The sequence below is a fragment of the Apteryx rowi genome, unplaced genomic scaffold (genome assembly GCF_003343035.1).
Source record: "Apteryx rowi isolate R43461 unplaced genomic scaffold, aptRow1 scaffold_475, whole genome shotgun sequence".
Classification (NCBI taxonomy): Eukaryota; Metazoa; Chordata; class Aves; order Apterygiformes; family Apterygidae; genus Apteryx; species Apteryx rowi.
Genome location: NW_020450733.1, coordinates 123,326 through 140,616, shown reverse-complemented (window position 1 = coordinate 140,616; position 17,291 = coordinate 123,326). Strand labels below are relative to the sequence as shown.

Below are 17,291 nucleotides of genomic sequence, written 5' to 3'. Positions count from 1 at the left end.
TAGCACCACTGTTTGCAGAGTTTGGAGTGTCATTAAGTGAGACAGGAGATGTTCTCTGCTAGAGAGAGATGGTTTATAAAAAGGTAAGTTTTAACAGCTTCTAGCTTTGGTGGCTTGGGAGGGAATGAAGGACCACCCAAAGGGCAGTAAAATTAGTTGAATATTGTGGAGTCACCAAGGGTTCCCCACTACAGCCAGAGTGTTTGTCACCAGACATGCAAATAGAGATGTTGCAAATTCATCTGGCTCAGGTTGTTTACCTGCATCTTTCCATCAGCTCAGTTTGGAAAGCTCGGCGCTGCCTTCCTTTGAAAGCCACATCAGTGAACACCTCTCACAGACACCCCAGAGTTGAGACAGAACAGAGAGAAAGGTTTTGTAATACTGGTAAAATGTCTGGGCTGATGGCTTCAGGTTGCCATATTAAAATCTTGTGTAATAATACTTTCCCCTCTTGCCAAGTTTTCTATAGATAGATCTCAAAGGTTTGGAATGCAAATTCTCTGTGGAAACAGACCCAGAGCGGAAGCAGGAGTTAGTATGGGTACTGAATGGGAGAGGCTCTAACATCCTGGGTTGGTTTCTTCTTGTAACTGGTAAAACACAGATGTTAACTGGGATGTTGTAAGGACAAACTTAAGAGAGAGATTCTTGTCCTTGGTCCCTCAGATGTTGGCTTGAGTTCAGGAGAAAGTGCTTTGGCCTCATTTGGCTACAGATGCCAATGCGTCTTGTGTTTATGCTGTGGGGCTCTGTTTCTCCTAGGAGCATTCTTTGGTGGACAGGGAATTGCACTTTGGCCGGGCCCCGCTGATGTAGGCATCTGCTTCAGGCATTGTTGAGCTGTTGCTGTAGCTTCTTGAGGGCAGCACCTTTGTGCTGCCTCCCTTTGGGTTCGTCTCACTGTTGGTGCTGCCTGTTCCTCTTGCAAACACCTTGGAATTCCTTAAGGCACTGGAGAAGGCTGCAGAGGGAGAGAGAAAAGCAAACAGCTTAGAAATATTAGAAATGTTTCCTTTGCATTCTGCTCCACCAAGTTGTATGAATAAAACCACTTACGGTGCTTTGGTCTGGAGTGGATGGTGCTGATGACGGTGGGTATTGGTGACTCCATGCTGTGAAAACAAGGACAAAATGTGAAGATGCCTGTTATTCTTTGAAGGTAGCAAAGTCAATGCAGTGCCAGAGAGAGAAAGAGTCGGAGGTTGGCCCTCATGAGCTGGGTTATGTGGGTAGAGCCGAGTGCATGGTTAAGTTGTGAAGGCTAACTCAACAGCATCTGGGCAAAGCGCTCTCTAGGGAAGTGCTGGTACCTTTCAATTTGGGGAAGCGAGGAAAGCTTCAGAGACTAGACTGAGCTGTATGGGGACTGCTGGGGTTTGCTCCTTCTTTGATCAAGCCTTTTATACCAGACTCAAAGCTTGGGATGTCTGCTTTCTTCCTAGTTGGTTTGTATGCATCCCTTCTCCTGTCCAGATGTGAGGAAGCCCAGCTCACCTGCTTTCCTCTCCTTCCATCAGCTTCCTGTAAGTGAGGATCTCCACATCCAGGGCCAGCTTGATGTTCATCAGCTCCTGATACTCTTTTACCAGGTGAGCCATATTCTCCTTGCTCTTCTGTAGGGCTTCTTCTAGCCTGACCAGCTTGGCTTTGGCATCCTTGAGGGCTGTATCGCCATGCTCCCCTGCCTCTTTGATGTTCTCCTCCAAGTACAGGCACTGTTGTTGCAATGGAAAAAAAGTGGTGGAGGTGTTAGGTGTGTTGTAGTTTACCAGTCCTGAGTCCTAGAGTTTTGTCACCCGCCTCAGGACGCACCTGACTCTTTTGGGACACAATGCAGGACCTCAGCTTTTGGATCTGTATGTTCATGTCTGCAATCTCCCGTCGGCTGTCAAGGAGGTGACCCCCATAGGTGGCTGACTGAGTGTTTCCTTCATTCAGCTGCAGGGGAGAGGAAAGAGTGGATTATCTGCTCCTCCTATGCTATAGCAAAGGAATCTGTGAGGATTTCCACTGCTCTTGAGGGAAAAACACCTCACTGGGGGGGGAAAAAAAAACAGTTAGGTGTGTTGAAGGATTTAGGGCTCACTCTCAAATCCTCTTCTAGCTGTGGCCATGCCATGTGCAGAGCGCACAGTCTCTTTGTTTTTGTCACATCCCTTCCTGCTCTGTTTGGAGGAAGCACCAGTGAAAGGTCATTTACATCTTTGGTCGGCTGGGTTGTTGCTGGAAGATGTCTTTGCCTTTCTTCACTGACAATGCAGAGAGCCTGGAGCAATGAAACTCCTGATTTAAATATCTGAATTAGGAGGAGTTGATTTGGGCTAGCACCCTGTCCCTCCTTCCATTCCCTGGTGTAGTCTGTCCCTCCACATCTTGCTGATCCCTGTAGTTTCTAGGTTGATCTCTCCCTCTTCTTTCCCTGCCTCTCCCCAGTATCAATCAGATAAGGAGACACATACCTTTCTCCTGGTGAGTGCTTCAGCCTCCTCCCAGCTCCGGAGAGCAAGGGCTTCATACTGGGCCCTTACTTCTTCCACAATTTTGCTGAGGTCAAGTTTGCACGTGTTGTCAATTCCCAGGACAACAGAAATGTCCTTAATTTCTGTCAGCAGCTCCTCAAGTTCCTGCATAGCAAAAAGAATGGGTTTGAGATACCAAATATTCAACAAAGCTACAATCCAGGAGAGAGCTGAACCCTGGCAGATCTGCTGTGCTTAGCTAGCCAAAGCTGCTAAGTGGAGAGATGGTGAGACTTCGTAGGTTTTCAGTCTCTGAAATTGTGAAGCTGGTGGTATTTTTCTCCGTCTGGACTCAGGTTAGGGTATTGTTTTGGGAACTTTGGATACATGTTCTCACAGAATCTATTATTAACCTGGCAAAATGGCGTATTTGTATTGCATCATAAGAAGGTTTATTGGACTGTTGGTCAGGCTTCAATTTTTTGCTCTATCAGCTTTCACATGCTGGGTTCATCTGTCCTGGGGAAGGAATAGGGCAGTGAATTGTTCACAGGCTGGTGGCGCTAGAAGGTGCCTCTGCCCAGCTCTGCTTCAGTATTTAGGGAGGTCGTGGCTGCCACTTGCTCCATCATAGTCTACTTTGCGTCTAGTTAAGAGGAGGTAGAAACAGGACCCTTCTCTGAACACGTTCTGCACCAGCCATCGCTAGCAGGCCTATTCCACTCTCCAGAGCTGGTCTCATATGCTTGAGAAACTCAAACCAGCCATGGGAGGAGTAGGAACGTGCACAAAAAAACTGCAGTTCCTGACTGGAATATTTGCTTTTCATGGCTGACTCGGTCACAGTTTTAGAGAAGGAAGTCAAACAATGATGAATGCAGACTCCCCTCAGTGAACCTAAAAAAAGACCCTTAATCCATTCCTGAGAACTGCACCCCTGAGTGGTTTGTACGCAGGCAAGACACAACTTGATGCCTTGCCGCTGAGCGGATGGTGTGCGCATTCACTTGGCATCTCCCCCCAGCTTCAGACTGCTCTTGCAAGGGTGTCACTCTATTGGTTTCTCTGTAGTTGCTCCTGATTTACCAGTGTGAAAGAGAGCAGCATAGGTATCTTCCCAATTCTTCCCTTTCATCTTGATGCTTTTGTTCTTCCCTTTTATGCTGAGGGCTTTAATCTCTTAGAAACATTTGTAGACCTTATTTGCCTTGCCTTTCTCTGACTGGGGAAACAATGGGCACCCTGAGATGGTGATTCATGAATAACAGACAGAAAAATCCCCCACCACTCTTCCAAAGAACAGGATTATCCATGTATTTCTTTCCCACTGGTGTTTAATGATTAAGCCTTTTTGTTAATCTTTGAGCAGGTAATACCTATATGAAAAAATGCGTGCATGTTTCATATATTGGAGCATCCTCTGCAAAAAAAACAGCCTGGTGCTTTATTAATATTCCTGTTGGCATAAAAGAGGACCGAGGCGGGGGTTTTCTTCTGATTCACACCAACATGCTGTGAGCAAAACTGTCAAGCAAAGTTTCCCTCATTTGCCCCTCCAGTGGATATATGTGTCTATATGTTGATGGCATTCAAATCAACAGGTACCAGCAGGAAAATGACTAATGTTAAAATAAGCTACAGGGAGGAGAGGACAAAGAGAGAGAGAGAGATAGAGGGTAATTTCTTTGCATGAAGGATGGATAAAAAGTGCAGCCAGCTGCAAAGAGCAACAGTGTGGGACCTGGAGCAAATCAATTCAAGCAGAAGATGGCAGTGTCTCTGGCAGGGAGGGGACTTGCCCTAAGTGAGGTGGCTGAGTGGAGGTGTTGAGTATGGATTTACAGCAGGATCTGATTTCCAGCTTCCCTGGTGAATTGCCTTGCACTAGGAAGGGTCATTTCAGAAGAAGTAAGGCCTAATGGTTAGACTCAGGCTGGGCATGTGTTCTAGGGCAAGCTCTGCTCCTGTGCAGGTCATTCTGCCTCTCTGTGCTTCAGTTTCTCCACAAAGGAAAACGGCATTCCCCTGTGAAGCATTTTAATTGTTTGTGTTGGTAGAATTCAGACAAATCATTGCTATTTGCAGAACACTGCTCAGCCTGCTTGGTAACATTTTACAGGCTCTGAGTAAGTGGCTGGAATCACCTCACCTTGTTTGAGCAGATACAGGCACACTACCCTCTGGGTCTGTTCAAAGGGCTGCAGGTTCCATATCCTTCCCCTTTTAGTAAAAGCATATCTGTTTGTATACTTCTCGTATAAGTGGAAATGGAATATGCTGTATCCTGTTACAACAGAGCATCCAGCACCTTGCTCAGGTTCGCTGTGGCTTGTCCTGTTTCGCTGTGAGTCGTTCTCTTTGAATCTGAATGGAATAACACTCAGTGCACTCACAAGCTGGGAGGCTTGATCTGAAGGCAACCACTGTCTCAGTGGGGGTTAGGAGCTGAGCCCCTGGAAGTTAGAGGGGGGCTTCTAACTGTCTGAGGGGAGAACCCCGAACAGGCTCCCTGCAGGAACAGTGGGGTGGAAAGAGTATCCTGATCAAATTTAAAATGGAGAGGGTTTGGTTGAAGGAGAGGAGTTAGCTGATGAGACTCTGCCTTAAGCCATCGATCTAAATAGATGTGTCTGTATAACACCATGCGACTGGACAGGGGGTGGGTTCTGACCTCATTTTGGTCTAAATTGGGAGTAAAGCCCTCTTTTTAGTGGAACTTTCCTCAAAAAGGCTGTCTTTTGCATGGTAGCTTGTGTGTGTGCTGGGGCAACTTTCCCGATTGCATTTTACCTGCTCATAGATGGTTTTCTTCAAGTCCATCAGGTCTTGTAGCCCATGCAGTTTTACTTCCAGCTCAGTTCTGTGCAAGGAGCTCACGTCTAAATCCTGTAGATGGAAAATGTATTAATGAACAGTTTGGATTTGAGGCAAGAGGTCTTTCCAACTTCCCCCTCACTGGTGTGTCCTCCTTCCTATATATTGGTGGGTGTTTGTGGAATTTCTCTCCTGCTCTACAAGTAGGGAGGTTCCTTTGTGGACATTTCTCCTCCGCAGTTTTTTTTGGTAAGCGTACTTTGGTGGAAGTCTCAAATGAGATGGGGTGGAGAAGGAAACAGGTAGGGCTGGTCCATACCCACTCATCTTTTGTTCACCACGAAAAGCAGGGGTTATTGAAAACTCTGATGCAGTCCACAGAAGTCACCAGAACTGCCCTTACTGGCTGATGAGTGTGTCAGGGAAAACATGCAATTAGCTATAATGATCATTTGTGGAGAACGTTTCCTCTGTCTAATAATACCTTGCATTCCTACACCTCAGATTTTTTTTTTTTTTTAATGCAAAAGCAGTGCACAAAGCCGCCCATTTCAGCTGCTATTCAAATGCAGCTACATCTGGGGTGGCGTGTGGTTGCTGTTTAAACAGGGTGTGGTGGTGCGACAGGAAGCAAAGGCAAACACATTTATCAATTTCCAGCCTTTCCCAACCCATGAAGTCATCCTGCGAGAAAAAAGTGGTGGGGAGGAGAGGTATGGCCTCGGAAGGTCCTGGGGGTACGGACCCCTTTGGGTCAGGTCTGCTCAGTGCAATGCAGTGTGGTTGGGCACAGACACCATCTGACCCCAAGCACCTCTGCCAAGCGCTGTGGGGCTTTTCCATAACCACAGGTGGCCCAGACTCACTTATGCTTCTCCTATTGAAATTGGAACCATGTTTGCCGCTCCGCTGACCTTCTCAAGACCTTGTTACCCCACAAAACCTCTGTGGTACAAGGACTCTTATGGTCCTGGCTAACCCTGGACTGTCTTGGCTGACCTGGGCCATCCTGCAGAGCTGGGGTAGGGCTCGTTCATTCTGCAGGTCCCAATGAAAAGCTCCTGTTGTCACTAACCTTTTTGAGCTCTGTGAAGGTATATTCCATGCCGCTACAGAGGCGAATTTCATCCTCGTATCTAAGGAGAGTGGAAAAAAGCAGTAAGAAATCCCAGAGACTTTACCCATGGGCAATGTTTAAGGTTGTCTTGTTGGTCTCAAGGAACATTGGCATGTTGGCTTTTTGCTTTTACTACGGTGTGCCACCTCCTAGGTGACTCTGACCCTAGATATACTCTCCCCTAGACAGCAGGAGAGAAATCTCTCAGGTATGGGCACCTGAACAAGAGAGAGGATAACAAGTTACCGCGTGTCAGCTGCTCTGTAGTAACACCATGCACATACTTTCAGTCTTAAGAACCCCAGAGTAAACAGGAGGCAACTTTAATATTAATTTTAATTTAATTTGAGGGCTAAGCAACCTCAAGTTACCTCACATTTGTCACAGAGAGAGAGAGAGAGAGCAGGCACTGAGAAGTGGGGTGTGATAAATTGTTATTCTCTGTGAAATCCAGTTGCATGTCCCAAACTTTGCCAGATTTTCACCCCAATCCCTCCTCTTCTGTTTCTTTCAGGTATCATCAGCATTTAATTTCCAGAGCCTGTGAGCAGTTTCAAGGGAGAAAGCCTTGGCTTGTGTAAATTTGGAAAAAGCTGGACTGGCATCATAACTTATCCTAAATGTGAGGTGTATTTGTGAAGGAACACAAGACGTGGCAAAGCAGTTCATGGAAAACAAAGCCCACAGAGCAGAAGGTAACAAAAAAAACGGATGGGATGGGGTGGGGCCCTCATGGCTGAATATCCAGTAGAGGAACCAACCCTGCAGGTGTTTAAAAACAGGTTTGATAAGGCAGGATCAGGATGGCAAAGATTTTGTCCAGGGGCAAACACGTTTCCTGAAAACCAGCAGCAGACACAGGAGAGGGTAGCTTAGGGAATACGCCAGCCCTTGCTGGCTCTTGGGGCAAGCGTGTGGCTAGCCTTGACATCGCTGAAAGCAGGTATCCGACCAGGAAGCCACCGGGTCTCTTCTGGGCCTGGTGTGTGACCAACAGCGGTTGGTTTGTTTGCCGTGCAGCAGGCCAGGAATGCTGGAGCATTGTACAATGGTCTTTTGGTATCTGCCACTGCACTGCCGGACGCAATATGGCAGCGCTGGCTCTTTCACTGAGACTGCAGGTCACACTCTCTGGCAGGGAGGTCATGGCTTCCCTGCTGTTCCCTGATACCTCAGGCTCCTCTTATCCTAATATGCTCATAGTGTTTCCTATCTGTGAATTAAGCCTTTCAGTGCTACTTATGAATGTCACCAAATTGGTGTGGGTTAAGGCTGAGACCTTTGGGAATGAGGTACAAGCTAAATGGCATCCCATAACAGAGTGATGATCATAAAATCAGGAACAACAGCTGTGTCCTGGTGTTTGGTGGACTGGTGCCTCATCACTGCACTTAAACATGAGGACCTTCCTCAATGGTGTACAAACTTTTACCAACAAGAGGAGCTGCCCCTTGAAAAAGAGGAAGAGCCTAGGGACAGAAAGAGGACAAGGAATTGGGAATGCAGCCCAGGACTGCACCGCAAGGCAAGCGGGTAAGTAATGCCCAGGAGCTGACCTGAAATTCTCAGATGGCTCCCTGGAGCTGTAGCTTTCTCCACTGAGGGGACAGAGAGCACAGAGGGATCTGACTGTCCCAGGCACTACAGTAAGGCACTTGTAAGGTACCCCTTGGAAACCCAGTCTGTTAAACTCTCCTCTCTCCTGCTTTCATAAGGCCGGATAGTGCAGCTAACAAGAGATTTACCCATCTAGTTTTTCTTCTCTTTAGCTGGAATGTTAGCCTTGCTGCCAGCAACTGTGCATTGAGCTTAATTATAGCCTGCTGCTCTTTTCCTTCATCCTTTTTGCATCTCAGCCCAATCCCAGTCTGTCCCGGCCTGCCGAAGCAGCTTTGTGCATTGCAGGGCGCTGACATAATCTTGCATAGGGAACAAACAACACTCCCGCCTGAAAGGGAGCAGGCCTAGCCAGCCAAACATGCTCACTGCATGGCTCTGGAGAGACCTGGCAGCCAGGAGATGACTCACACGGGGATGGAGCATTCCACAAACACATTACAGCATTTATCTTCTTAAAGATAATCCACATGCAGTCATGCATTTAGGCATAAATCCATCACATCTCACTTCACGCACTTAAGGCAGGCGTCTGGTAGCCTTGGGCTTCTTCCATAGTCAGTGAAGCAAACAGAGGTGAACTGAGTCTCAGGCAGACTATGTTCCTCTCTGGATGTGCCTCAAGACTACTTTAGGGTGAAGACATGGAGGTGGGATAGATCTCAGCCTGGTGGCATGGAATTAAGCCAACTTTTTCTTGTGGAGCAAGCAAGTGGGGTAGGGAGTAGCTGAAAACAGACTACAGAGGTTGGTGGTAAAGGGCTGTTGAGTGCCCAAACTTCAGGTGACATGATTTTACTGTCACAATCACTGGATCTCAGAAATGGCCCTCAAAAGGCTATAGACCCTTCTTTTTTCCTGCAGTATCCCCTCAATCCCACCCCAGGGTAGTCAACACATGCAAAAGCTCCCTGTGTCCCATTCAAATGGGTCTTTGCATGTGCAGATCACACGCGTGGGGAACTCAAGTGAACACTTGTGCAGATGTGCACCTCTGGGCATTCATCCCTACACAGGCCTGTTTCAGGGTTTGGTTTTTAGCTTGACTTCCTGAAGAAGCAGGGCTTGTGTGAGACCCTGTGTCATCCTCCATCCCACTCCCCCCTTCCCTTCTCTATCATCTTGTGTCTTTGGAACCACTGGTCAATGGCACCCTAATCTGAGAAGGGAGTGAAGGTGGCCCAGCTAATTAAATCTCTGTGGAAATCGATCCCTGGACAGAGGAGAAAGAGAAATTAAGGTCCTACTGAGGGTCACTGGCAGGCAGTTTTCACATAGTGATTTGTTGGGCAGCAGCCAGTTGAGTGGTCACCACGTGCACCATGTGTTGCATCTAGACTGTCCCAGCAGGGATGAGACTTATTAGATTCCCCCCCCCCCCAAAAAAAAAAAATTCCCTTGGGAAAAGAAATCTCCACAGGAGTTGGAAGCCTACAAAACTTGCATGGGCTTAGGCAGACCATTTGCTCCAGAAAAACTGTGGGGAGGAGGAAGCCTTCTTGGAGGAGACTTGCAGGACTTGGCAACGCCAGTGTGGTCTCAGCCGGGGTTGGATCGCTGCCTGGAGAAGGCACAGCAGAAGCAGCAGTTCTCTACCCGTGAATCACTGCTCGCTGGGAGCAGCATGGTGGCTTGTCACTGTCACAGACGGAAGTTCACCCACGCTGGCTTTGGGTGTTAACAGCAGCCCAATGACAGGGTGGGTTTCGCCTGTTTGCTGCTAAAGTCACCCCAGCAGGGCTTATGCCTTCCAGCTCACAGATGGGAGAAAGCGAAATGGGAAGACTCCGCAAATGAAAGAAAAGAAGTGGTTCTAGGGGCAGTGTAATTTGCAGAGGCTGTTTTCCTGCAGCTTTGTGTCCTGTAACTGTGTAGTCCCATGTCTAACAGAGCGGGAACTCGTCAATGCTGCAAGTGCGGCTAATCATAAGCTGCTGCCCGTTGCGGATTCTCTGCTGTCTAATAATGTGCTAGTGCATGTGCTGTAGTCTTATCCTCTGTGTGTGTTTGGATGGGGGGGTGTCTCACTCTTCTCATCAGCCTTTTCTGGAGCTCTGAGGGACTTAGCATCCTTATGATGTCTATCCTGTTGTCCACCTATGTAGAAACTGTCCTAGAGTTTCAAAAGCTGGGGGAGATTCACAGCTGATTTACATAAGTACCTTTGTTCTTAAGAAATCAGGCTGAAAAATAAATGAAGTGCCAGATTTGGGCAATTAATGAGGCAATTGCTCAGTACAAACTATGTGGGCAGGTAGGGGTGACTGTCATGGAATAAGCCAAAAAGGATCTTTTATAACTGCTGAGCCACAAAGCAGTTAGTTCCTAGGGAAAGTACAACGAAGAGCAAATACTCCAGAGGGGGATATCAGGTCTTAACCTCTTTAGGGCAGGTAGCGTATGGCATCTTCCACATTGTGGTTTTGATCCAAGCTTAGGGTTGCTACCTGTCAGCAGAGCAAGAGTCTGAAGGAATTTTCCAGTGATCTCAAGTTTTGGGATATGAAATCAACATCCAAATAAAGTGTAGACAGACACCCACCACCATGAATTTAGGGATTCCTAAGTGTCCGTATATCAATGCATCATTTCTGGAAGGAGCTGAGTGTCATAATTTTAGCATAAGGCCAAGAACCTATTCCTGCTCTGCCGCCAGCTCACTCCATGAGCTTGAGTAAGGCATTTAACTGCTGCATCTCCGTTAATCTATCGTAATGTGGAGTTATTGCTCTTTCCCTAACTTGCAGACATGTTGAGTAGCTTGTTTAATCAATGTCTGCAAAGAGCTTTAAGATCCTTTGCTAAACTCCCTGGAGAAGAGCACTGTCATTATTTATGCATTGCTTTGTATGTCAGGAACAGGTTTGGGCTATTGCTTTAGTGATGTCTATCAAAGGCCGTGGAGGGGTAGGCCCTTAGCGTTGTTGTTCTGTTTTGCCAGTGCTGGTACGTGGATCTTTACTACAGATCAACATGGAAGACTCCAGAGATCTTGTGTAGGCAGATGGGTGTAACTGTAAGGGAAAGTATCTAATTTTGTATTCATCTATGTGGTATGCAAATGACACCGATAATAATAAAAGCATTGTGCTATTGAATGAGTTGTGGCACATCTGAATGCTCTTATCAGAAGATCTCAAAGCTCTTGGCAAAAGCAGTGATAAGCACTCAGCAGCTGGTCCTCCCTTCAACTTTCAGCTGCCTGAAAATTTCCTGTCAAGAAGTTTTCTGGATAGTAGTTTGACATTTTGGCCAAAATGGAGAATTTTGCATGAAATTGTGGGGGGGTGAAAGGAAGGGACATTTGTTAAAAATAAGCAGCCTAGACCCATAAAGTTCTTTGGTTTTGGTAGCAAATTCTGGTTTGTGATAAGTGTGGAGAACAAATAATTCTTTGTTTTAGTGGCTGTCATTCCTGATAATATTCCCCAGAGCTACTGTTCTCTGGCCTGAGGCATCTCTCAGATGCACTGCACTCTTTGATATTTCTCTTTCCATGCTTTTCTCTTCATCTCTATCTCTTTAAGCAGGAAGAGGCTAGAGAGCTAACTTCTCAAATGTACAACACACACCAAACTAGGAGTTTGTTCCTAGGAATAACAGTCTGTCCATGTTAAATCAGTCCCATGCTACTCCTTGTCCATACAGCTGAATTGGTACCTTGCAAACAGTCTATACATTCCCCCTTGTATATCCAGCTATGCTGGACACTTACTTGTTTCGGAATTCATCCATGGTTTCCAGCACCTTTGTCAGCTCCAGCTCTAGATTATCCCGCTCGTAGCTGAGGGCCTTCATCTCTTGATTCATTTTGCTCATGTACTGATCATAGATGGCCTTGATGTCTGACTCAGAACGGGAATTGTCTTGATCCTTCAGGAAGTTCCACCTTGTCGTCAGGATCTTGTTCTGTTGCTCCAAGCACTGGACCTGCAGAAGAGGTTTCGGAGACATTAGTAACAGCGACAGCCTAAAACAAAGCTGACCACTCCTCGCAGTGCAAGAGATCTGTCTGGAGACCTTCAGAGTAGCTAGAAGCTGCTGGAATTAGTCAAGATCTCCAGGTAAGAACTAGAAATCCCCTGAAGATCAGGCCTCGGGATGTAGGGTTATAGGGACTTCCAGAGGTTTTACACATTACATATTGATTTTTTTTTTTTTTTTTGATAGAGCATGTTCACATCAAAATGAATGAGCATCTTACATTAAGTCACTAAAAATAAGAGCTATTTATTGCTAGTCCCCTTTGCCTCCTAATATTAGAAATAGTTCCTGAAAATCTACCACAGGTCATGTACAGATGTTCAGGGTGAATGGAGGTCTGATTTACCATTTGAGTGGGACAAACAAAAGGATAACTCTTCTCAAATCTGTAGAATTACACCATGGTGAAGTTTGTGTAATGAATGGGGGTTTTGGTTAATATGGCAAAGTAACGTGGACAAGAACTATGGGAATTCTAGAGAATAAGCAAAATAATTACAGACTCTATGCTGTGCATGTGTGGGGTGTGTGTGTATGCATGTGCATGTGTGTGTGCCTGTCTGATTAAGACAGGATACATTGCATTTTCATCCACCCACTGTTCAAATCTGGCACTCTTCTAATATTCACAGTCTTAGCAGTAATGCTCAGTGTTCAGGTAACGCTTTTCATCTTCAAAGCTCTTGGCTAACTTCAATTAATTATTTAATTGCTACCTCTCTGTCACTACTCTGTGAACAAAACCAAACTCCTTCAGTCATGTTTCAGCTGGTAATTTGTGAGCTTTCAGTCACCTCCAACACTGTCCAGAAGCCTCAACTCTATCATGGACATGATTCAACCCTGATATAAGCGCATCTGCTCTATAAGGAGAGATACAGCTTCACCTATACCATATGCGGTGTGAGTAGTGGGGGGCAGGTATCATCAGGCCTGCATCTTCTGCTTGGCCCTCAGCTTTGACTGTGTAACTTCATAAGCAGCAGCCATGAATTGGAACCAAAGATGACAGAGTTCCCAGCTGCTGAACACTATACAGATACGCGTGGTGAGAGACAGCATCTTTCCCAAAGAGGTTGTCATCTGAACAGAGAGCGAACTGGGAGCAGAGAGCAGCCAAGCACAGCAAAGTGGTCAGATGCTCATGGTCAGTTATTAGCAGAAGTGTGAGTGTTAGGATCTCATGTCTCTCTTAGAGACCTAATCCTTGCTTTCTTCCTGACAACTTACTGTATGTCCGTTGACACCAAGTCAGTAGTCCAACCAGGTGACTGGCTGCTCTGTCCTCGTTCAGAAACAGTGTGACGTGCTCTGGGTGTGTGCATGCATAAGGCTGAGAACCGCAGGATGATGCTGCAGTGGAGCCAGAGAGGGGCACTGCATGTGGCATGAGGAAGTGGCTTCCAGGGCTACCAGTAATCAATTGGGCCTTTTGTTTTCTCCATCTGAGGCCTCTTAGGGATGCTCATGCAGCATCCCTCAGCAGGGCTGTGGTGAGCAGGGCTGGGATTGGCCTGTGAGACTGTAGGGAACAGTCTTTCCTTTTTGGTCCTTGTTCATAGTCCCCATCTGACCCTCAAATCAACTCTCAGTTCCTGACCTTGCTCCTAATCCTTAGCTGCTCAACTTTTTTCCACTTCTTTCCAGGTCCCAAACCTTTACTCTACCACTGGGGTGTTTTGTTTACATCCTGGCTTCTTATATAGGCTCCCTCTTTAGCACAAATCCTTCCTTACAGAGTCTTTTAACCTGAGTTTTGTGGCAGAAGAACCACCCCAATCTGGCCTCGCTTCCTGGAAAACCATTTCTGAATACAGAAGAAATGAAAGACTGGTCCTTGGCAGTCTCTGCTGCTGTGCTGCTCAGGCTAAAGTTAGGTCTCAGAATGGAGGCTCCATCACTTGGCTATTCCCTGTCTTCCGCCTGGACATATCTAGATCAAGTGGAAAGGGAGTACTAGCAGATCTGGAACAGCCTGCTGGAGATATATCAGCAGCAAACTCCTAAAGTGATTGTGGTCAATTATCTGAGGAATTAGCTGCTTGGACTTGAGGCCACCTGAATTCTTGATTAAAAAGACAAGTTCTCTGTGACCAGGAAGTGTCATTACTTTCCTCTGGCCTGAGGCAGATGGCTGAAATTTGCCACTTGACTGATGTACAACTTGAAGCTACAGCCTTCAAAGCTAAAGGCAGGAGCTGCTAGCACTAAACTCAAAGCTGCCTAACTAAGGTGGAGCATTTGTATCGTCTGTCCATCAGGCCCTGCAATGCACACTTATCAGCAGATCACCAGGTTGGGTTTATCAGAAAACCTGTAGGGTCTGTCACTTCTTCCATCTCCATTTGCATGAAATGGACCAGTGCATGCGGTCTGGCTCACGTACATGACAGTGATGTATTGTGTTGCTGTGTGGTCTTGTCCCATCTCCCTGTCCCCATCTCTGATCTGGATAGCCAAGGGAACAGGCCTGCAGCATGTGCAACAAAACCTACTCTTGTAGTGCTTTCCAAACCAGTGCTTTTCCAAACTCATGTTGCCAATATCTGTGCTTGGAAAAGCACAGGCACAGGGGCTGCCATGCTCTTCCATTCAGAGTCAGCTCTTGGCACAGCCACACACTGGCTTACACACGTAGATGTGGTTGGCACACAACTATTCAGTCTGGGCAGATGCTATGAGAGATGGTTCCCCCCCGCCCTTCTCCTTCCCAGTGTGAATTCAGGTCCTCTTAGAGCTAGAGTTAAACCAAAAAAATCCTAAGACATAGTAGCTTGGCACTGGCTGCCTGTATTGTAGACTCCAGTGAAGCAATCCTCCTGGGAGATTACCATCTGTTTACAGAGCACCAGGGCTTTGCAGAAACCTGCCTCAGCTAGATGAATTGTTTTGCTTTGAGAAAATCTTTTGCCTTCTCATGGATCTTAAGAGATGAAAGCGACACTTTCTTGGCTAAGTTTGCAACCTCTCATAATAAAAAGTACAAAGGAAGGAGGTGGGAGTGTTGGGGGGTCTCCCTTGCCCTTCGCATAGTCACTGAGGCGAATTTCCATCTCCCTTTAGCAGCCCGAGAAGACTCTGAGCAGTCACCTTAATCAGCTTTGCTGCTCATGGCTGTTTCAACAGCCCTGTGTCCGCCGCGGGTGCCAAGGCCTACTCTGCCCAGCTCCCTTCCCTGGCTGCTCAGGCAGGACCGTGTTCCCCCGTGGCAGTGCTGTCTGCCTACCTGAAGGAGACCTGCTGGGTGACAAGCATAGCAAAGGAGATGCACTGGCTACCTGATGCTGCTGACCACAGATGCAGCCCATCATCACCCAGTGCTGATAGTAGCCCTTGTTAAAGTGGATAGCACTGAAGGAATAACTAATTGGTTAATTGGCCTAATACTTAGAGCCTGGCAATGATTAGCTTAAGAAGGCCTTCAAAAGTCTCCTGAGAGACTGCTTACAATCTGTTTTCCCCACCACCATCCTTGTCCCTCCACCCCCACCCCCCACTGCACCATGGTCCTCAGCAGCTTGTGCTCCTCTTACCTTCCCAATCAGGGACACGAACTGGTTGTTGAGCATCTTGATGTCCTCCTTCTCCTGCTGTCTCATGGCTTGGAAGTCGGGGTCGATATCCAGGTGCAGGGGGATCAGGAGCCTCCCATCGATGGAGAAGGAGGGGTAAGAAGAGCGCCGGTATCTGCCACCCCTGTGGAGGCTGAGGGAGTCATAGCTGTTGCTTGCCACCCCGGTGGGACTGCTGCAGCCCTGGCGATCCGGGGAAGTGCCAGCTGCTTTTCCTCTGCTCATCTTCCCTGACACCTCCCAGGAGGAGAGGGAACCACTGGTGAATGCTTTGCAAGGGTTAGTCATGCTCAGCTTGTGGCTCTCGCAGCTCGAGGGGAAGGAGAGGGAAGAAGAAAAAAAAAAAAAAAAAAAGAGATGAAGTTTTCTTGCTGCTGCTGCCTGAAAGGGAAGAAGAGTAGTGGCACGCTGAGGAGTTTGGTCGGCTTAATTCCTGTCTCCTCGGCTCGTGGGTTGGCTAATGAATTGCAAGCACCTGTTCTCCTATGTTCATTAAACGGAGGAGGGTGTAACCGTTGATGTAATCCAGATCAACCTGTTGGCTTTTTATTTTTTTTTTTTTCCCCTCCTCTCTCTGTACCCTCCTTTCTTCAGGAGCTTGTTTGTGTGGTGAGGGCATAGGCACTCGCAGCAAAAACAAATCACTCCCAGGTAATTCACTGGGCCCCAAGCGGCTGCTTTCCGTATCCTTAAATGGTGAAGAAAACAACCAAAGGAGCTGGGATCCAGCAAGCTCAGGGAGGAAGACTCTGAGCACAGTTATTGCAGGAGCGCTTGGCTCATGGAGCCTGGATTCAGTCCCCAGCCCTGCCTCAGGGTTTCCAGCTAAAAGGAAGGAATTGTGATCTTTTATTTTCATTTTTATTTTTTTTTGAGGGGGGAATGTTTGACTGAGAAAATCATAAAGCAGGAGTCTGAATTTGCCAGGGGCAGGAGTTTGGAAAAGTGTCTCAAGCTAATTGTAATTAGAGGAACTCATGGTCTTCCTTTTGACCACACAGGGACATCATGTAAAGTCATGATGCACTGAGTGTTTTAGGGCCTATAGATCTGTTGGTCTAGTTTGAAAAGACCTGGGTCGGGGACAAGAGTCCTGAGGCTATTCAGTCATCTAAGTTGTGGGTTGATAACAACAGAGATCTTCAAAACCTCTTGGCACCAAGCTGGATCTCAAAAGTGTCCACGTCCATCTTTGACACCCCATTCCCAGAAGCCCTTTAAAACCTAGCTCTGGAGACACCAAAACCCACTGTCTTTTAATGAATTCTAGGCTGCTAAGGTAGAACACCTTTAAATACCTATTTGGACCTAGTTTTAAATCAATGTTGGGCACAGCTTCTTTGAAAACATTTCCTGGCTTTCACTCAGTTTCTCATCTGAAGAATCAGGACAGAAAACCACTGATTTCTGCCTCCTTTTGTCTGTTAGCATTGCAGTGCTTTCAAAAAAGGGATAGTCTTCTCCGGTCAGAATCTGGAATTTCTGTTTTGTGGGAAACCTGCTGTTTTGCAGTCTGGTTCTACCCCACGTTGGAACACAAGCTGAGCATTTCCCTGCCAAGTGATGTCAAACAAAACGTGGGTCTGTCACAGACCTGCTTCAACATGAAACGCTTCTGATGTTGCAGTAATTTTTATCCAAAGGCCTTCAGAAGGAAGCAGACCTCTTCCGTTCTAGTAGGGTTAATATTTTCTTTAAGCGCAGTTTTAATATTTTGTCAAGAGC

At 46.9% G+C, this 17,291-nt stretch overlaps 2 protein-coding genes across 6 annotated transcripts in view; one reads left to right on the top strand and one right to left on the bottom strand.

Annotated features, from left to right (window-relative positions):
- Nucleotides 1-761: 761 nt before the first annotated feature.
- On the bottom strand, nt 762-15,866 carry KRT80 (keratin 80). Its single transcript, XM_026078221.1, has 9 exons — nt 15,528-15,866; nt 11,726-11,940; nt 6,352-6,412; nt 5,253-5,348; nt 2,463-2,627; nt 1,816-1,941; nt 1,498-1,718; nt 1,060-1,115; nt 762-964 (listed from the first exon to the last, which is right to left on the bottom strand). The coding sequence occupies exons 1-9, from the start codon at nt 15,852-15,854 to the stop codon at nt 762-764; spliced, it is 1,470 nt and encodes a 489-aa protein (XP_025934006.1). The 5' UTR covers nt 15,855-15,866.
- Nucleotides 7,869-17,291, top strand: part of LOC112972111 (keratin, type II cytoskeletal cochleal) — a 34,782-nt gene continuing 25,359 nt past the window's right edge. For 2 of the 5 annotated variants that reach the window (XM_026078214.1, XM_026078210.1), the window contains exon 1: nt 15,578-15,662. The gene's annotated coding sequence lies outside the window, so the exon portion shown is untranslated. Of the gene's footprint in view, nt 7,927-11,986; nt 12,075-15,577; nt 15,663-15,757; nt 15,846-17,291 lie in introns of those variants that run through there. The other 3 variants (XM_026078212.1, XM_026078211.1, XM_026078213.1) reach the window with 3 other exon arrangements.